This window comes from Acanthaster planci, linkage group LG20 (assembly GCF_054643075.1).
Source record: "Acanthaster planci isolate LZ-2023a linkage group LG20, COTS_SCS, whole genome shotgun sequence".
Taxonomy (NCBI): domain Eukaryota; kingdom Metazoa; phylum Echinodermata; class Asteroidea; order Valvatida; family Acanthasteridae; genus Acanthaster; species Acanthaster planci.
The window spans coordinates 6,272,370-6,293,649 of NC_141796.1; the positions used below are offsets into that span (position 1 = coordinate 6,272,370).

The 21,280-nt window shown below is 43.1% G+C and overlaps 2 protein-coding genes across 4 annotated transcripts; both read left to right on the forward strand.

Annotated features, from left to right (window-relative positions):
* The first annotated feature begins 3,726 nt into the window (after positions 1-3,726).
* On the forward strand, positions 3,727-11,366 carry LOC110978040 (uncharacterized). 2 transcript variants are annotated; one of them, XM_022232677.2, is made up of 8 exons: positions 3,728-4,095; positions 4,746-4,941; positions 5,722-5,919; positions 6,581-6,758; positions 7,324-7,457; positions 7,804-7,945; positions 8,128-8,297; positions 9,269-11,366. In XM_022232677.2, exons 1-8 carry the CDS (start codon positions 3,799-3,801, stop codon positions 9,424-9,426), a joined length of 1,473 nt encoding a protein of 490 aa, XP_022088369.2. In that variant the 5' UTR covers positions 3,728-3,798; the 3' UTR covers positions 9,427-11,366. The 2 variants fall into 2 exon arrangements, with proteins under 2 accessions (XP_086986786.1, XP_022088369.2); XM_087130660.1 differs by lacking the exon at positions 8,128-8,297 and having other exon boundaries at positions 3,727-4,095.
* Positions 11,367-12,394: 1,028 nt separating this feature from the next.
* lmo2 (LIM domain only 2) lies at positions 12,395-20,057 on the forward strand. Of its 2 annotated transcripts, none has more exons than XM_087130661.1 (4): positions 12,395-12,659; positions 14,582-15,037; positions 17,025-17,240; positions 18,711-20,057. In XM_087130661.1, the coding sequence occupies exons 2-4, from the start codon at positions 14,940-14,942 to the stop codon at positions 18,898-18,900; spliced, it is 504 nt and encodes a 167-aa protein (XP_086986787.1). In that variant the 5' UTR covers positions 12,395-12,659; positions 14,582-14,939; the 3' UTR covers positions 18,901-20,057. The 2 variants fall into 2 exon arrangements, with proteins under 2 accessions (XP_086986787.1, XP_022088367.1); XM_022232675.2 differs by having other exon boundaries at positions 12,395-12,649.
* Positions 20,058-21,280: the final 1,223 nt, after the last annotated feature.

A 21,280-nucleotide genomic window follows, 5' to 3' on the forward strand; every position in this document is an offset into this window, starting at 1 on the left:
TCTTTCTCGGTAACCTTAACCTGAAGATAGCCAGACGTTAAGTCAAGACAAGAAAAATACTTGGCCTGACCCAGAGCATCTAGAGCCTCGTCAATCCTGGGAAGAGGGTAGGCGTCCCGAACGGTGCGAGAGTTAAGTTTGCGATAGTCCACACAAAGTCTGATTTTACCATCCTTCTTGCGTACCACAACAATGGCGATGCAAGTGGGCTTTGACTGGGCTGAATCACTCCGGACCTCTTAAGCTCCTCTATGTGGCTCTTGACCTCATGGAATTCAGCTGGAGGGATGCGTCGATATCGCTGCCTGAAGGGGGTCGGGTCTATGAGGGGAATCTCGTGTTGCACTGTGTGGGTGAACCCCAAGTCATTTTGGTCCTTAGAAAACACGTCCTCGTTCTCCTGTAGAAGCTTAGTCATAACCTGGACGAATGTGTTTCCAATGGCCAAGGAACCTCTGCCAGGGGCCTTGTGAGCATCTTCCACGAGTGCCTGGAATGTCGTTCCCCGGGTAAATCTGGGTGCCTCTGCAGGAATATCTGCCTCTGCACCAGCTTTCACTATGAACGGCTTGCGGCCCTTATACCTCAGACTTCCAAACTCACCATTCCTTTTCATAAGGTCCCCACCATCAGCATTTATGTACTGGAGGGCAGAGTACCAGACTTCTGATGTTTGCTGCACCTTCTTTAGAAATCCTTTCTGGTGTCGATCATGTAGGGCATCCTGGCAGGCCTGGAGAACATTAGTCCCCAACAGCCCTGGAATCTTTCGGCGGAACTCTGTTGCTGGAACAACAGATACCGGAACCTGTTGTACTTGGCGTGCGAGGACGTTCAGGTCGACAAGGATGACCCCGCTGTACGGCACCTGTTGGCCTCCAGCACCCTGAATACTTACACTTGTCTGCCGCTGCTTCTGGGCTCGAAGAAGAGGATGGCTGGGTACAAACTCATCAGTGATGGTACTCACTTGTGACCCAATGTCTAGCAGGACAGTGCACTTCCTACCAGAAACGGTGACTTCACTGACTGGCCCTATCAGACTCTCCTCTGGCTTGTCAACCTGGACGTTGTCTCTGACGGGGTTTCCTTTCTCTACAGGGCTCTTGATTCTGCTAGACAAACCCACTGATCGCCCATCATCAGAGGGTTCTTCTAGTTTAACGGAGGTTGTTGGGATGAGGTGGAGGTTGGCAAACTGTTCTGCTGTAGCTGGTACATTGGCTCAGGACATCTCCTGGCAAAGTGTCCTAGCCGACCGCAGTTGTAGCATGTTTTTGTTGCCCCGTCAGACTTCACTGGTGGATGACTGCTTTGATACATACTGCACTGCCGTCCTGGATCCATCTGAGCATTATTCCCCAACCACCCTACACGTCCAAGTTCAATCTGGTTTGCAAGGACTTGGTTGAGCATAGTTTTCTGCTCCTCCATCAGCCTTGTCAAATCATCCACTCGGGGGTTGGTGTTTTGTTCCGTCGTTCCTGGTGATACTGCCTGCTTCTGCACTTCGATCTTGGGATCACGTGTTTGCGTCGGGACATGGACCATGAGATGATAGGAGTTCCTCATCATCTCCTCCTGGTGATGTTTCTCTTCAGTGATAACCCTCAACTCAGCACAGATGTCTTTGAATTTCATGGTCCTGGGTCTCATAGGTGCTAATCTCTGTCTGTAGTGGTTATCATGCAGTCCCATCATGAATTGGGTAGCAAGAATGAGGTTACGGCTCTCTCCGAACAAGTCATACTGACTGTGTCGTCTTCCCACCTCCTCAATCCGTCGCAATAACGCCTTGAGAGCGATGGCGTAGTCACTTGCTGTCTCCCCTGGTTTCTGTACTCTGCTGTAAAACCTCGTCATGGGTGATGAAGCTGAGTTGTCTTCGTAAAACTCCTCCAACAGTTCAACAAAAGCCTCCTCCGCTGTAACTCCTGAGGGCACTCTGCTCTCAAGATTGAGAGCGCTCTTCCCCCGGTGTTGCGGACCACCTCGTGGAACTGTACTGCATCCGGTGCCTTCCCCTTTGCCTCCAGTAGGTACCTCATATCTCGTACCCATTCTTCAATGCGGATGCCTTTCTCTTTGCCAGTGAAGGCCTGCACCCCTTTCACTTGATGCGCAGTGACTGTCCTCTGTGTATCGTATACTGGCGTAGATGCTGGCCTCGTGATGGGATCAAAACCGCACATCTCAAACGGGGTGAGCTGGTGTGGGAAAGTTGCAGTTCGGAGGTCTGGGTGACGAGGAGTGACAGGTATATCAATCATCATGTCAACTGGGTTAGACTTGATGGGGGTAGACGTCCCCATGTGGGATGGAGTTTCCATCATGAAGGTCACGGTAGGTGGACTTGGAGTTACGGCCATCATAAATTTCACTGTTCCTAGACTCAAGCACTGTGTTGGTTGACCCTGACCGATATTCTTGACCAGGAATAAGAACAAAGAAAACCAAGCCTCATGACCAGCAACCTATACCCCTACTCAAATAGATATCTATAGCTAAGTTCGTAATGAACAGTTTCCCCACCCGGATTCTCCACCAAATATAGAAAGAAAAAATGTAACGGGGAAAAATGGCACACTTCAGATAAGAATAAAATAATAAAGAAGAGACTTGAAGAAAATAAACACTTGGGAAACTCGCTAAAAAAAAGTTTCAAAAGGATCAAAAGGGAGGAGTCGCAAGAAGTCTAAAAGAATAGGGATACGGAAGCTGAAACTTGATTCCAACAACAAAATCTTTTATTTCTTCTAAAAAATGTCCCCCCCAAAAAAAGGAAAGTAAATGGAGAACTAAAAAAAACAAGACTGGGTCGAAAATCAGATTTTAAAATATTCACCTAAAGACTTGAAAATCTAGTCAAGAGAATTGCAGAAACCAAACCTAAAATGTAGGAAAAATATGACCAAGACCAAAATTAATTTCAGAAATCCTAGACCAAAGTAAACCCACCACAGAATCAAGGTAAGGCTTAACCAATCTAAAACAAGACCAACCCAAACTAAAAGAAAAAACCAAGAACCAACAAAACCAACACAGCACCTAAGAAAAGTTACAGATCAATTCAACTCAAGCGTTAACTACCAAGTCCACCGCAGGTCTGAGCTTTCAGGGCAGAACTTGACTGGTATTTAATAGGTGTGTTACTTCACCGACTGCCAACCTGCTTACTGAGACTTGGGCTCAGAGCATGTCCACAGTGCCTGTCCAGTTGCATGAGTCATCATCAAGTAAACAGTTATGAGGGGCACCATGCAACTTTAGGATGGGTAGACTAGGGGGTGCTACTCCTTTACAGTGCGTGGACATTTGCATTGAGTACAAAGAAAAAACTAAGTTAAATCTGCCCCTGCTACACAGGCACTCTCATGAAACTTATTATTTTCCCCAGTTTGCGCATAGTAGACCAGGAGGTTTTTTTTTTCTCCTCCAGGTCTATGGTTAGTCTTGGCCCAAGACGTCAGTGATCTGATGTTATTTTATTTCTGTTGAAGAACGTCCTCGCACAACTAGTTTTTATACTTACTTTCACCAACTCCAGCTCGCACTTGTTGGTGCGAGCTGGCGCACGTCTAATTATGAGTCGTTGGGCCGGGGGCGCACTATGCACGGTGTCCGCTGTCAAGCAATAACGTCTTGAAACCAAGACTAGTCTAAAGTAAGCCCGAGATTTTTTCGATTCTCGCGCGTACTTAGACATCTAAAAATAACCTTACAAATGTCACGTGACTGACAACGTGATCTATACCATCCCGCTTTGTTGACGTTCACTCAATTCAGCACCAGTGAACCATGTCTGTTTTTATCAGAATTGGGTATTTTCTCAATCAGATTTCCCCATGCAAGTCAAGTAACAATATTCCCGTCAATCTCGTTCGTCGGGCCTTTCGTTCAAGTTTTCCTCAAAACACTGCAGACGGAAAGCAAAATTTAGGGACTAACACGACTGCTCGACCTCCTCCACAGGTGGAACTTCCGGATTACAACACGAGTGTCAACGTGCACGAGCATCGACTGAAGAGACCTGAAAAGCCACCGCCCTTGAGAAAGAAATGGGTAGGGCTGGACGAACTAAAGCAGCGAACAAAGGCAAGAGATGTGGGCCGTATTTATTGAGAGATAAGTTGTCCGCCCTGTGGCATCCCCAGTTAAAACTCCATGGGAGTACTGAGCATTAGTTAATACCATGATTACCTATTAAGTTACCAAGAAGCAATTGGAAATTAAGCAAATCCTGTAGTTGGGCCAGCCCAAATCAACTATGCAGCTCTTGGGACTATCTTTACAACGTAGGGTAAAGGTGGGGTATTGGACCACATAGGAAAAGCAAGACATTCGGCCAGCTGTATAGTTTTGTATGCTGTTGGTTGAATTTTCCTCTTGGTCAAGAATTCCTGCACTTACCCCTATTTTAGTTTGAGTAACTCCAGTCATAGCAAGTCGGACCCTATGAACTGCCTTTTTAAACATTTTGACGTGGCAGCCAGACCACGTCCAAATATTACCATGTCCAAATGTTTACAAAGGTCATTTGTAGAGTTGGACCTAGTACTAGGACCAATGTTGTCGTCAGCGAATAGCAAAGAAAAATGGACAAGTATAGTCTGGATTCAATTTTCCAATAACATGAATTACATTGATGATGAGGATAATATGCTGACTATTCACTGACAGCTGTTGACACTTGGTTTCCATTGTCAAGATTTTTTTTCTTGTCACTCAACACTATGACTTACCAGGGATCGCTCATTCCGGAGACACTCAAAGAAATGGAGCAGAATGAGGACTTCCAAATCACGGCAGCCAACCTGCGCAAAATGGGACAAGCAAAACTCACTAGGGAGGAGCGCAAGAAGCGACAGAGGGCGCTAGACAACCTGGGTGTTCCCAACTTCCGAGAGTTCATCACAAAGTGGAGCAAGCAGCCAGGCCACGGTGAGCTATATTGGAACCCTCGGACAATGTTTCACCTCGTGCCGTTTTGAGCAATTCTTAAAAATACTAGTCTTGGTACAAGGCAGTACAGTTTGTAGTGAATTGTGACCCATTGGCAAAAGACAGTGCTACCACTCCTGAAGCACTGTCACACGCAGACAATTCTTGTTTTACCGGTATATCTTGTCATAAAACAACTTTATTTTCAATTTTAACAAATGCTGGAAGCACAGTAAGCTCGTAGGCCTTAAAGACTACATGCACAAAGACAAGCCATGCAAAAAAATTGTAAGGCCCCCCCAAAGTCTTTCGTCTCTGGTCAACCCACACGTTGATTTCAAGCATGGGCGTCAATTTTTTTTTCTCTGTGAGAGCTGCAACAGCGCCCCCATTGCTGCACTGCCTCAGCATTTCTGCAGGCTGCTCGATCTTTTACTCAGGGCGATAGATGATAGATTAATGTTGAACAATGGACAGCAGACGGGATACAAAGTTGTTTGTTGTCAGCTTATACGTGTAATCATAATAAAGCTGGTCTAGTCCCATGACTCAACAACGTGTGTTTGCATTTGTCTGTACAATCTAACCCTGGAAGAGGGGGAAAAAAAAGCTGCATCACCGCATCAATTCCAGAACATCAGTCTTACCAGAGACAAACTATTTAGGGGTGGGTCTAAATGGCCAAAAAAATAAAAATGCCGTCATGCATTATAGGGTTTTCATATTGCTGATGGAGAAATGTGCTAACCCCTGGCGTTTGAAATTTCCCCTGCAATACAGAACAGCTAATGAAGCAACTTAAGAAGGTGGAGATTGGGGTCCTGCAGCTGAACATTGGGCTGTACTGCAACCAGGCCTGCAATCACTGTCACGTCGAGTCCTCCCCAAAGAGGACGGAGACGATGACCAGGCTGACGGCAGAAAGGTGCCTGGAGATTTTGAAGAACAGTCCCACGGTTCACACCCTGGATCTTACAGGTAAGGGAACAATGGGGATAACAGAAGGGAAGGAATTAGACGAACTGTCTTGGAGAGAGGCTGATCTGAGAAACCTAGAAGTCTTCGAGAATAGTCTGTTTATTTTAAACAGACTATTCTGTTTTATGATTTTTTAAATATTTTTAAAACAGATAGTCTTCTTTACAGCCAGCCTACTTGTAACTATAATTTTTCTGAGTTGATTATTATGCTTTTGATTACAGGTTTGCTTAAATCATATGGCTGATTTTTTGTGTATATGCTAATATTCAGGTGAAATTTAAATAACAAAGAGAAGTGAGTTCTCTGACTTGAGACAAGGTGATAATTTTTTTGCCAAAAATGTCCTTTCAATGTATATCAATCACCTGGGAAGGTCCATTGTTGTATTTGTCCCACTTTGATGCTGGCACTTTTGTCCCTTCTCTTGCACCTTTTAAAGGAAGCTTTTATTTTCCCAATTTGATAGTTTGATTAATTGAATAGAATGACACCAAACGATACTGTTGGAGGAACACAGGAATCACCATGAATTTGAGAGAAAAGGGACAAATGTCTGGATTGGAGTCATTTCAAGATTTGTGGGAAGACTGCACGTATAAGAATTGAAGGGACGCACTGAGCACAAAGTGGACATTTCAGAAATTCCTGCTTATTACAGGTGGAGCACCGGAACTTGCCGGGGAGTTCAAGTTCCTAGCTCGGGGAGGTCGTGACCTTGGACGAGAGGTCATCGACCGCTGCAACCTCACAGCACTGCTGGAGCCCGGGCAGGAGGACACTGCAGAGTTCCTGGCCAAGAATAAGATCACTGTCATAGCCTCCTTGCCCTGCTACAGGTAGTTTTTCAACTGGGTTTTCAATTCCAATTTGGGTCAGTTACCACCACTTACACACCAGGGATTTTAGATGGAGCTTCTGTCTCCAAACCTTGCTCCATCTCTCTTTTTCATCATAACTTGGGTGGGATAGTGCATATGTACTAGACTCAAGCCCTCTTTGAAACCAATCCAGTTTTGAACTCAGCAGTGAAATTTGTATTTTGCACTAGCACTGCAGAAGAAATCTCTTCTAAGTAGAAGATAGGTCCCAAGTAGCAGATATCTTCCAAATAGTACGGCAGTGGATTTATACCGAATTCTGGATATTCCAAATAAAAATATAATAATTTCAAGTAAAGTATATTTTTATAGTTGCAGATATATTTCAAATAAACGGATATAGGCCGAATAGGGGATGTATGTCAAGCAGTAACTAGATTCTTAGTAGTGGACATTATTCCAAATGCAAGATATGTTTCAAGGACCATGTATCTTTAGATTGAGTCATGGACATATATCCCAAGCTATTTTAATGCTACAGCAGTGCATGTTGCTAGTTTTGTCGTTTTTTTTCTACTTATAGTGCCAAAAACGTGAACACCCAGCGAGGCAGCGGCGTGTTTGACAAGAGCATCCAGGCCTTGCTGCTGTTGAATCAATTGGGCTATGGGAAGCCAGACGGAGGGCTACGACTGGATTTGGTTTACAATCCCCTGGGTAGGGACAGATATAGATGAATCCAGTGATATATCACTGGACCTTCCCAGTGGCCCCCTCATAATGGCAGATAACATTGTGTTGGGTTTTGTATTTGGGGCAAGGCCACTTGGCTTTTTAAACCCTTCCCTTGTAGCTTGTATTTGACTCTCTACAATAGTTGTTACGATGCTTCCCCGCCATTGACGGGGACCACTGCCAGTGGCCTGTGATAGTGTTACCATGGTCACCAGGTCTGTTTAGAGGCAGACAGCAAAGGGACATCTGCATACTGCCAGAATTCTGATAATTGATTTGGCTGAACCCTTGTGGCATTGCATTCTTACATGTATGCTCATTTCCTCAGGTGGCTTTCTGCCTCCGTCCCAATCAGAGCTGGAGGCAAAGTACAAGGAGGAATTGTGGGACACCTTTGGAATTGAGTTCAATAGCTTGTACACTATCACCAACATGCCCATCAAGAGGTTTGCTGACTTCTTGTACCGACGGTGAGTTGATATCTCCCAAAATGGACACCATTCTGGTCAAAGAAGCAAGGATGCATTGTCCTGTGCTGAAACATACATTGATTTGCATTCCAACTCCCATTTAGTTACAGCACATTAGAGTTCACTGTGAAATCTGCTGTCCTTAACGGGCCCTTTAACTCATTTGTGAATCGTCCAATCAGAAACGAGCTTGAGGATTACATGCAGTTGCTGGTCAGGAACTTTAACCCTGCGTCAGTGGAGGGCCTCATGTGCCGCAATCACCTCAATGTGAACTGGGATGGGCGGCTCTTCGACTGCGACTTCAACCAGCAACTGGACATGGGCATGCGTAGGGTGAACAGCAAAATGGGTATGTTTTGCTGGGACAAGAAGGGACAAAGTGGGCAAACTGAACATTCTTGAGCAAAGCGGCTTTCTTGTGAAGCTCATGTTTGCTTTTCAACCTCCCTGCTTTTTGAAGTTTTTGAACGAGAGCAAGTATGATCGCAGGCCAGTGGTTGAGATGCCATTAGTTTATGACGTACCTTTCAGCAGGGGCAGATCCAGGAATTTTTCCGGGGGAGGTTCAGCCTGGAAATTTTTAATGTCTGGATATTTCTCTTTTATGTTATAAATATTTTCCCAAGCTCGTTTTCTGAGTTGGATTTTTTAAGAAGTAACTGAACAAAAAAATATTACAGCTTCTAAAATCTTTGCACGTTATTTTTCCTATCCAAGAATTCCAGAAGCACGCGATCAGGGGTCAACTCTCAGGCTGTATAGAGGCTAGTCTCAAAAGTTGACCAGACTAGTCTAACCGTTGTTGTCCAGATTCTGTCTTGGTTTGTCAACCTGTAGTTAGCAGCAATGCTTGATCAAACTAAGTTGACTACTTTGAGTTTATGTCTTATGCTGCCCATATGTATGTACACCTACTTCTAAAATTGGGTTTTCCTTCTTTCTGCCCTATACTCAATTCCACGGCATTTCTCTCTCATCAAAACCATTGTCCTTCATGTCTCAGCTGAAAAGTCTGTTACTCTCTGTCGTGGACATTGCAAGGGGGCTTGTCCCTCCCCCCATCCCCCTCAGAAAAAAAAATGAAAAATAAAAAAAATGCAAGAAAAAGCATAAGAAAGGTAGGGACAGGAGGGATAAAAATCACCAGTTTGCTTGGGAAAAAATTTGAATGCCCCCTTCCCTAGTCAATCATTTTTCAGTTTGCTGCTGATAAGTGATTTGCACACCTCGAACCTTCCTTGAGAAAGTGGTTTGCTCCCTACCTGTGGAAGAAATCCTGGCAACACCCGTGTTGTTTATCACTGTTTATTCCATTTTCAGAGGCTGCCCACGATATGTCTGAGCGTTCCTCATCGGCCCCCTCAGTCTGGGATATTGAGTCAACGGACGACCTCGTCGGTCTGCGCATTGTCACGGACAACCACTGCTTTGGCTGTACATCGGGTATGGGCTCCAGTTGCCAGGGGACCACTGCTTGATCAACTTGTGCATACCTACCGAGGGCGCCATTGCATCATTCAGTGAAACAGTTCCCTCATGGTGGGGTTAAGAGTTTTATGATATCATACTCTCTGTGCACAACCGAACAGATGAGAAAGCCTTTGACTGCGAGCATACTTAATCTAAATGTGCAAGACCACTTGATGGCACTGTTTCAGTCAGCTTGTGGATTGATTTTTTTCTTATTTTCAGAGTTACGGGCCAAGTTGGGTATCCTTATTAATGATTAAAAATTGTTGTTTTTCTGATAATTATTAAATGTCAGGTTTGTTTTTTTTTACTCATGTACATGTATATGTATATTTGCACCTAAACATGTATATTTTTTATCTCACAACTGGATGTGGGGAGACAAGTCTTTTGACCACAGTGATTTTATTACTTATGTCTTTCCTGTGCCCATCCCTTTGTGATGTTCATTGTTGGCATGAATAAAATAATAATAATAAAAATAATAATGTGACAGTAACTCTGCTCACTGTAGCTGTGGGCGTGGACTTTGATAGCAAATATATCAGTTCAATGCACTTTGCCTGTTGATGATGAGTAATGTTTGAGTCCAAGCATTCATGGAATAAGCAGAAATCCTTACTTAGCCGATTTTCTGCACCGTTTGATGAGGTTGGCTCTTAAGTCCAGGTACATGTACTAATGCAAATGTTTCTCATTTCAACAAGTATAGATAGCCAGTTTCCATGGAGCTGTATGTGAAAGACAGGGTTTTGATGGTACGCACAGGGACATTCGTTAAAGTGCCAGTTAAGTTTATCAGAAATTATATTTAAAAAAGTATTCCATAGAAAATCATGAAAGAGGTATGTACTCATCAGAATTTCCTGTTGTCAGCATTCCTTTCCGATTGATTTCTGTTTATATGTCAGTTTATATCACGTCATCGTTCAGTTAAGAGGTATTCAGACATGCTCTAAAAGTTAAAAATAACGATTTGATAAACACATTTTAAACAGGATATTTACATACTAGATTATTGATCATATGCTTAATCTCAAATCTACATGAACCAAAATTACAAATCAAAAAAGCAAAGAAATGTATGCAAGCATTTAGTTACTGGTAGAGTTCAATTTTCTTGCCAATTTTTTTTTTAATTTTTGCCATCATTGATATGAATGAATACACATTTTTCATTGAAATATCTGAATTCAAAATGTAGAATTTCCTTTAAGCAGCATTTGTTTCGCTCATTTTGTATGTGTTTATAATTTATAATGTGTGATTTCTTTGATATGTATTTACAAGTTAAGTGATGGGTTCTTTTGAGTTTATATACAACTACGACACTTTATTTGTTTCATTTTTAGTTATAATTTTCTTAATTTTTGATTGATCGTGTGCTGGTCGTTTTATATTAATTTTATTTACTATTTTTACAAACAGGCTCTCCTGGAGAAAGAGCAACATTAATGTAATTATTATTGTTATTCTTATTATATACATGTATCTGTTTATATTGCATTTTCTATATTTCCAAATAGGTCACTTGGGAGACATTTTGTGGTAAATTTTTCAACATTAGGGAGACATTGGTCATTAGGGAGACATTTCAATGTCTCCCTAATGCTCCAACTACCAAAAGGAGGAAAAATTTTTCTGTCCACATTTTGAGAGATGATAGATTAGGGTCTGAAAGGAAAACATGCAAAGTTTGGTTAAGATCGGATTAGGGAATATTGAATTATGGGACGGTAAAGTGTGAAAAATTTTGTGCACGTTCCAATGGGAATGTCTCCCAAGTGACCCATTTTCGGTAAATCGTATTTCAATAAGTGTTATTCCAATTTTTTTTTAAGCTTAAATATCCCTTTTTTCAAAAATAAACTTCAAGTAGGATATTCATGTACTATTAGTGATCATTCGCTAAATCTGCATGAAATAAAACTTAAAATCTTGTAAAGAAGATATACTAGTATTACGCGGGTGCGTACTTCATGTGGAATTCACTTCTCTTGCCAGTTTTATCTGAATACGTGCTTATTTGCATTTCAGTATCTGTATTTGATGTATTGATTTGTGAACAACTGGTTGAACATCTTAATGTTTAAGAACCTTGAAACAAAATCGATTATTTTGCTGATAGAATGTTGCTGAGCCATTACCCTCAAATTAAAGAAGCTTTATGTTTTTCAATATGCAACGGCATGTTAGCACTTTGGACAAAGAGCTCATGATTCACATCATCGTAGTCATGTTCAATTGAGATAGAGTTCACTCTTTGTTGCTATAACCGGGGCTCAGGAAAGTCACAGCATTTTCAATGTACAACCTCCGAGTCTCCGTTGGAAGTTTTGTGGATTTTGGTGCAGTCTTGTCCCTGTTGAACTTTAGTTTGCTGACGAAGATATGATTCAAGATAAAGTGTTTCTTTTGATATTTTTTAAAATGGAGCTTAAAAACGCACTCTCATCGTGCTGGTTTGGTCTCATTTTCCAATGCACTCGTAGGAACCATAGGCACTAACCTCTTAAAAGGACTCGGAAACAAGCGTAAATGGTCAAAAATATAAACCTTTTTTGCTGTTCTGTTTGAATCTCGCTTGTTTACGCCAAACATTATTTTCTTCCTGCGTGGCCGTTCACAGATGTTATTGGTTAAAAGGTCCCTCGGTGTCACAAAAGGTCATTACACTGAAAAGTGGGGAGGTGTCAATAAGTGGAGGGACGTTTTTAGTACTAACCATTTGCCAGATTGGGGAGAAATTACAACCTCGGTAGTGAGGTCATGGTAACTAATTTAAATTAGGAACATCCTGGGTTTATTGTGGTGTAACCATTTAGGAATAAAAAATATCACGTGGTTACGTTTCACCACAACTTGTTGATTCCTGCGCTCTCTGTGCTGTCTGATTCCCCCGGAGAAAGAATGGTAGAGTCGCAATCGGACACGCGGAAAAACATGTTGGGATATCTCGTCCAGATTATGGAAAGTGAAAAATATGCACTTCCCGTATCCCCTGATACCACCGCGCGGGCCGGCTCATAAACAGGAAATGCGTAGACAATAATTTGCCCTGCATGTGTTGTGTGGGATATTCCCTGAAAGAAAAAGTACGATGCATCCATGCCTCTTAATCTTATGCTGAGGATTTGTTAGTTTCTGCGTGGTTTCTGGTGTGAAGTGTTTTCCTTGCAATTCCTGGTTTGCTGTGGAAGCTGCAGGCCTAAGTGGAAGTGTCCAGGCTCTGTAAGTGCATGTATGTTTAATGAACTAGTCCTATGATTAAACAACCTGTCGGAAAATGGTGCCTCGTAGTGCTTGCATCGCTGGCTGTTTTCGCTCAAACTTCCCTATACATGTCTTGCCTTTCTACATGGCGAACATTTATTTGCTGTTGGCCAATGTTGTATCCAAAAAAAGTCACGTGTACTTCTCTGATTGGTATGGTGATAGTCGCCGCAAAACAGTAATGGTGGTTCAAGCTCTCGCAATGGGTACAGACCAGTAAATAAGATGCCATAGACAACAGTGATAAATATCCCTACTTAAAAAATCAGGAAAAATACTCACTAGTTTCACAGGTGTTCAAGACACAGATCAAATTAAAGCTCCCTTCCTCATCTTTCATTTTCCTTCCAATTTTCAGCGGCTTAATCGATGACTTATGAAGACATTGCTCTCTAGAGAAAATCACCCCTCAAAACAGTCATGAGGCCCATCGCCATTTTGAAAATTAATGCCTACACTCCATTCAAATCTAGAGCGATTTAGAGGGCCCTGTTTGGTCAGAAATAAAAGCTGGCAGTGCTGCTGGTAGATTCCACCCTCCTTAACAAACCACCCAGTCCACGTACCACAAAATGCTCTAATAGCAGAGAATTTGACAGCCTACAAATCGTCCGCAGTTTTGGACCTATTTACGGGCCTGCAACCGGACCCCATACCCTGGGACTCGTAGAACCATGCACGAATCAGAACATAGTAGGACCATGAAGGAATGGTAGAACTATAGTATGGGCCACGAGTATCCCTGGGGCTCTTGCACTAATGGTAATTTGATATGATGTCAAGGCTTTATGGCCAATAAAATGTAATTTTTTGTATTTACTTCTGACACTTAGTGTTTGATCACTGACCATTGACTGTGTTGGACCACGACATTGTTTGACACTCCCCGCCCCGCCTCTCGCCTCACCCGACCACGTGTGCTCTATAAAGCGTTACCTAGCTGCATCTTGACCTCGGTTCCCTGTCCGATCACAGAGCGAGGAAACCGTTTCCTCACCCTGTGGACCGGATAAGTCTTTCTGATAATTTGCGAATTTTTCGATGTGGGTGAAATTTCAATGGGCGCAGTGCTGATACGTCAGTTTTAGCTTTGATCACTGTCAGTCCATCGACATCTGTCAGTTATACCCATGTCTCTCCCGATGCTGTAGGCAATGTCTAGAAACAACATTAGGATATCACAACAATAAATTATTGTACGGCCCTTTACATCGTGTTATGTGGCGTGAAATGAGGCTACATTTCCCGAACCCAGTCACCTTTTCCGTCGGACCAGTTGGGCAAAAAGTTGCACCTGTCGTGCAATTATTGCGTCTCCTTCAGGAGACCCAGTGAGAAACGCAAAGAACTACACAGTCTGATTGGAGTGTTTTTTACGTGAACATCATTAAAACGATTCTCCGCCCGTTTCCTGTGGTTGTTGCTTGTTGCTTGTTGATCTGAATTGAAGGTCACTCATGACAATGAAAAAAGAAAGAAATTAATGTGTTTCAGTTTCTGAGGAATATTGTTACCAATCGCTGTCAAAATTAGCTAATCGCTGATACCCCTCTATTCATTATAGCTCCAAGGATCGACCGCATAAACGGAAATAAAATCCAACATGTTTGCAGAGCTCATGTATATGCCTTTCTTTGTGAAATGCTCATCAGTTGGCCCAGATAAGTACTGCATGGCATTCGTATACAGTCAATCACATTTTGAACTCCATGGTCAGCGGCTACCAGCTTTTTTTTGGGGGGGGGAGTTCGTTTTTATGGAGATTTAATTGCACTGTTTAATGCTGAAAGTGATTGCCTGATTTCGATGCCTCTGTATTTGGTGATTTTGAATACGATGTTCAACTGATTGATTGTGTGATCTCCTTTCGTGTTTCCCCCCTCTGTGCAGACCCACTCTTGACAGATCTTGCGTCTTGAACGAAGTCGGTTATTTCTGGAAGCTGACTGTAAAGTTCCATGACCTGAAGAGGGCTTTTTTTGTAAAGAAAAGTCCTTTTTGGAACTTTATATTGTGAATTCACCAATCTATTCAATATTTGGTGAAGGAATTTATTTTGCCGAGCCATATACACGTAGACTTCATGAAGCTGTCATAAACATTCGACGATTCCAAAATGTGAGAAACTCTATGTTTTGCTGCTGCGGCCGTGACCTTCCGATAACCACACACCAACGATTCTGAAGACCTCGGTGCAGGCAGTTCGGAGACAGCACCCACACTTTGGTCACGACTTCCGGCACCCAGAATGGACGCCAGCATGGGAGATCTACGCGCGCACGCTGCTGTGGTAACCAGGGTGACGTCAAAGGATCACGAGGGAGGGCAACAGGTGGACCCCAATGGGTAATGATATTTTGTGTGTTCTGATCGTTTGAAATGCAGGTGCACAGTACAGGATCTGTTCTCCAAATGAGGAGATAACCTGTGTTTTTACTTTTCCACGAGGGATTCATAAGGGTTTTAAATTAAACTCCGTGAAGTTTACGATGCTGATTTACAACTATCAACAACATTATCGAATACTCTTTTCGTTCCTCCGTGATTCAATCAGAAAAACAGAAGAAAATATTGAACACGTTAAAGGTGCTTAAGGGCCAATCAACGTTATACATTGCTCCCAAGAAATAACCGTTACTCTCCACAAGATACCGGGTATATAAACTCAAAAGGCTATAGATTGCTCTCTCTCCATAAAACGAATCGGGTACAACTGAAAATTAATGTCTGGCTACTTTGTTTGTAAAGTTTCTCCTTTCCTGACGGCTAGGGTGTGTGGAAATCCCTACGAAACTTGGTATTGGTGAGGACTCCTAGAATTTATACGTGATTTTTGGTCTGCTAATAATTTAGTTACCGATCCGACCAAGTAATATTGTTCGGCGTCATCATTCATGTGCATACCTGTACACTTTTTATAACATGCATGGTCACCACACCATACCTGTCCTTGCTAGACATGTGCGTTATTATTACAGATTACGAAAACAGTCATTGATTTTACCAAGTGGTGCCAGCGACCTTGAGAGAGTGCTTGACGTGCCTAACGTGCACCCGCCGAATCCGCCCGACACATGGCTGCCTCTTCTCATTCATCACCCGCGATCCCAGGACACGATTTCCCTTGAACCCCCAAACTACATTTAAAAAAATGTGGTGTACACATTTTTTTTCACTCCATGTATTCACGGCAACGCGACTATGGGGACATCGTGAAAAATGGAGAGAAAATTTGGTTTGGCATGCACTGGCACGTCGTTCAGCTAGCAGGGCCTCAGGGAAAACGGCACACTTCGTACATGGTTGTGGTTTGAGACTCAAAACTGTCTTGGACCCGGTAATGTAACATGCCAAACTGAAGTGGAATAAACCATAGAAGACACTCGTTTGGATGAGTAAACTTACCAGCGGCCTGTTTATCGAGGCTTATCAACAGACACCGTGTTTCCAAAAGAGTAGAAAGTCCACACGGGTTTTTTTTTGCCTCCTTTTCCCGAAGCAGGAAGGAGTTTCTTTTGTTGTAGCTATTTTCGCTACGTGCATCGCATGTTCAGAACATGATAGTATCTAGTGTAATAGATAAGAACATGTGCGCCTCGCTGATACAGTTTGGAAACTCGCAGGGCCGTTCCGAGGACAAACAGAAATTATGGGACGTTTCTCCTCGGTGTCTTTCTGAGATGAATAAGTCGGTCTCCATGAGATTTTTTTTCAACGGAACTCTCTGAGAACTGTTGGTGTTGCGAGTTGGGAAGCATACGCGCGAAAATCCTAGCAGAACTGCTTCTTTTTAAGTTGCAATGCAAGTTTGTCTCTCATTCGTAATTTGTGTGATTGCACGGCACTGTGCCTCTAGGATTTGATCCTATCCTAGGACGGTGCCTCCAAGGACATCATTGATATAAAAACTTGCGCAAAAACTGAAAGTGATTTTGGGAAAAATTGCGGTTATTGGGAAGAGATAATTTTATAATGAGTATTGGCAAAGTTTCTGTATGGCTTAATTGCCTTGCAACCCCGATGGACGTGTGTCAAAATTACCGGATTTAAGTCGCCATTATAGTGACATAAGTTTTCCATGTGACCATAACACGGCTTGTGGAACCATATAGGGTGGAACGAACTGTCTCGTGAAACTGACAACGCGAATCCTATCATTTAAAGACAACCTGTAAATCTTGTCATTTTGACAGACCTGTTTTTCCGCGCAATTTACGCCGCGTTTCCCGCATTTCCGACGGTCCCTTCGGGCACCCTGTGCCCCTCACCACCGCAGAATGGCAGTTTCGACGTAAGATAATGACATGGCCCAATATCTGCTCTCCTCCACCAGGGAAACAGTGGACGAAGTCCTGAACGTCCACCCATCCTTCCTGGAGTGCTCGGGATGCAGCGAGTCCATACGGGACCGCTACTTCCTGCGCGCCATGGACAAGTACTGGCACGAGGACTGCCTGGCCTGCGACCTGTGCCAGTGCCGGCTCGGCGAGGTCGATTGCTACATGTACACCAAGATGGGCCGCAAACTCTGCAAGAGAGACTACCTCAGGTGAGATTTCAAGTGACGGTCTTGAGAATGAGATAAAATGAAAAGAGGACACTGTCATTTGAGAAAAAAAGCAAGCGACGTCGCGCCGTTTCATTTCATGCGGGTCATATCGTCAGCAGACGGCCGATTAACTGATAGGATTGACTTGGCGCTTGCTTATTGATGTTCTCGAATGACCTGTGACGTACTTCATTTCATGGAGGCACTATTGGAGAATTTGTGGGTAATTCCAGTAATTAGTGGTCCAAAAGTGTGTCATTTTTGTGTCGCTGTTACATCTGACCTTTGTTATTTGACATGGAAATATCACCGGAATTGATTTCAGACTACATGCATTACTTTTTGTGTGGCAGGTACTTTGCATTAATTCATCACTCTTAGAAATTAGAAAATGTGTTCTGAACATACAAAATCATATGTCAGATGTGACAGGGACAGGAAAAAAATGGACCCCTTATTTCTGGTGTTACCCCGTGCACCAAACTGGCTTATTCTTAATCTTGTCAAGCTATTTCAGCTTCAATAACCCGAACTTCGTTCATGTCGAAAAACATTGCTGAGCTCTTTTTGTTTCATTGTAGAATGCGATACAAAGTTAACACGTTTGTGTCTGTGATATAAGCACTGTCGATATTACATTTTAGACTGTACATTTATTTATTGACATTCTTCGGAAATTGATGTTATAACCCCACACGTTTAAAAAAATGACCACAACTTCGTATCTTTTTCAGATATTGGCCCTGCATTTTGTCCACATTTCCCTTACCATTAACGATAATTGCATGAAGCACTTTTGAGTTGTTATTAACTAACCCATCAACGCACATGAACACCAAGAATTGGTTAAATGGCGCTGATGAACTCCACAAAGGTTTTCTCCCTATCCCCTGCGAATATTTCTCTAAATATCGGTCTAATGGAACCACCTGCTGAAATGCAAGAATGTTGAGGAGAGTAAATCTAAGTAAATCCTTCTAACACCCTCCTTATGCGTTTAAAGCCAAACTGCTTCTAACATAAGGGTATGAAACCCACCCAAGGCGATGTCATTCAAAGAACAAAACAACATCATCACCCAGCCTGTACCTTACATTTGAAGCAAAATATGGGACGGAGAGAACCCCCCCCCGCCTTTGTGTTGGTCATTGTTTGATCGGAATCTCAGGAATTCTTCAAAGACTTCTAGGGGGATGTGTTAGGTAACAAAAGTCTAGAGTGTGTATAGGGATTGGACAGGTAAGGGGGGTACCCCTCCGTCCCATATCTTGCCTGGTATAGTACCTTAACTTGAACAAAACCCAAGGCCCGAACAAAAACAGAGGAAAATGAAACTTGTTTCTCGAAGTTACTTGCCGAAAGACCTGGCATAACGGCACATAGTATACAAGCAGTTGTCATTCCCAGAACCGCCGGTGTAACTTCCTGCTTATTATTCTAGTGATCTCGATGTTTTTGTCTTTATCCCAGGCTGTTTGCGCCAAGCGGTGTGTGCTCTGCCTGCAAGCGATCCATACCTGCGTACGAGATGGTCATGACGGTGAGTCCGGGTCGCGTCTTCCACCTCGAGTGCTTCAAGTGCTCGCAGTGCGAGAAACACTTCTGCGTGGGCGACAAGTATTACCTGATGGGCGCCAACATCGTCTGCGAGGACCACTGAACCCAAACACACCCATCAAGAGACGTCCAGAGCTCGATGCGTGGATTCCTATAATTGGAGGAATGTGGAGCAGAAAGCAACCTGCACTTGATTGGCTGAGATCGGCCACTGTGTTTGACCGTAACCGTGACTGGTAGACCCATTGTCGACTGAACGCGTTTACTTGGAAACATAAGGCTACCAAGAAACCCCAAATGACAAAATTTGTAGGCCTAACAGTGGTCGATGTTTCATGGGTGAAATAAAAAGATACATAATTCCCGATTGGTTGGTTGTCGCGCTTCAGACTCTATTGTTGGAAGCCACACGGACCAAGGCGTGCATAGCTCGGTGGATTCCTATGATTCCTCCAATAAGAGCCTACGGCGGTGAGTACAGATGTATCTGGTATACACTTTGACCCATCAACAAGACTGCTGTCGCTCTCTAGGTCATTCGCAACGAGCCTTTACCGCCGCCCTGTTGGATCAGACGGTCTTCCAGAAACCGCACAGCCACTGGCTGCCGCATTATCCAATCAACTCTAGACTGGAACACGCATTTGTTGGCACCAGAAACAAAGTGCGCACGACCTATTCGTTGAAAGATGTGTAATGGGTCAATGGGACGACCAAAACATTGCACGTCCATTGTGTTAGATCTACTGAATTAACACTAACCCCCAAGGGTTATTTAAAATCGTATTGAAGTTGAATGATTTGGGACTATTAGGGTTTAAGTTGTAGCTTTCTGTCAACGAAAACTCCTCAGAAGAACTAAAGCGGACTACCAGCTCCTCTCAATAACCGTCGACTTGGACTAGCAAGATTTAGAGTTGAAATTTGTTGATGAATGGAGAGAGGAAATTGTAATCTTTGGGGCCTGAGGAAGAACAGTTTGAATGGGCGGGGGGCATTGTAGACATTTTGCAGATCACTTGTTTAATAATGGGATACTTTTCTGCATCTTGTCAAGAGTTTAAGGGATAGATGAGCTGTGAATATGTTAGATATCTTCAATATATTTTCTGACAAAATGTTAACTAAAGGAAGTTAGATAATTCACAAATTTCTTTACTCTGTCGTATGCAGTTAATGCATTTCGGTTTTTATTGAAATGTGTACTCTTAATGAAATGATCAGTATGACAGAACAGTGATAGACGAATTTCTACCATCATCCCTCGTTTCGGTTTGCTCCGTTTCGTTATGCTCACTGGCAAGGGAGTAAGTTTGTTTTTGTTTTTATTTTTTTATTTCATGTAGACGTAAAAATAGCGTGTTAACAGTCATCGCGCGTACTCATATTTGCCATTCTTTGAACTCGTAATTTCCAGGGTTGAGACCATTTTTCAAGGCCACTGTGCTGTTTTTAATCGGAGCTTAGCCAATGCATGAGGGCAAAAAGGGGAGCTGGAATGCTGTGTACGTGTTTTTTTTTCCAGTGTAGTCGCGGGAAAACGAAGTTCCCCTCATATAGTCTTTCTAGATCCCCTTACCGTCCTCGCCACGCCCTCGTTCGTACTGAAACTATCCAACTGGCAAAAGGTGATAGCGCCCTCTATTTATTGCGACCTCTGATTTGTGCCCGTACACATCAAGGTCGAGTTCGGGCGGCCTGTTCTTGACACGGGTTTCGCGTTCTCACGCTCGAACGGGGGAAACATGACCCAAGAACACTTTTCTCGGAACAACTTCACACACCACCTCCTTGTCAGGGTTTTACACGAACACACGGGAAAACTCGTGAGATTTGATTTTTGAAAAGCTGCAAAACTATCGAGATGGCTTACAAAACTGGAAACAATGGAAAGATTTGCACAATAAACATCAATAGTTTTCAACGACAGATATGATTTTTTAATGGAACAGAAGTTAGCTTAAACATTAACTCTCGGAGAATGTACAAGGACGCCGCCATTATGCTTGCAAGTAACTAGTAGCGATAACGGTTGTACGTTCCCAGCGACCGACCCACAAACATCAAATCGAGCTGTTCCTGAACATACGAGAACAAGCTCCCCGAGCTCAGCCCAAGAGAAGCTAGTACGGTTAGCTACAAAAGCTACGCCTGCTATCGTTTTACTCCTGTGTCCACAAGCAGTGAACAAAGAATGAAAGACACTGGAACTAGATGCGACTTATATTAGCCCCTCCACATAATTGCACGCAGTGCTAGTTGTACGTTGTTTGGACTTGCTCTGGAGCCCAGCTTCATTAGAGGGCGCTCTTTTGATGAGAGGCAGAACAAAACATGATGCATTTTTTTTCTTTCACAACACTTTGTGGAAACACAACTTGAATTAGAGCTATAAGCGTGGTTCTGGTGGATTTTTTTTCAAAGGGAAGTAAAGCCTGACTTTTCAACAGGGGAAGCTTCGCTGAGGCATGAAGATTGGTCTC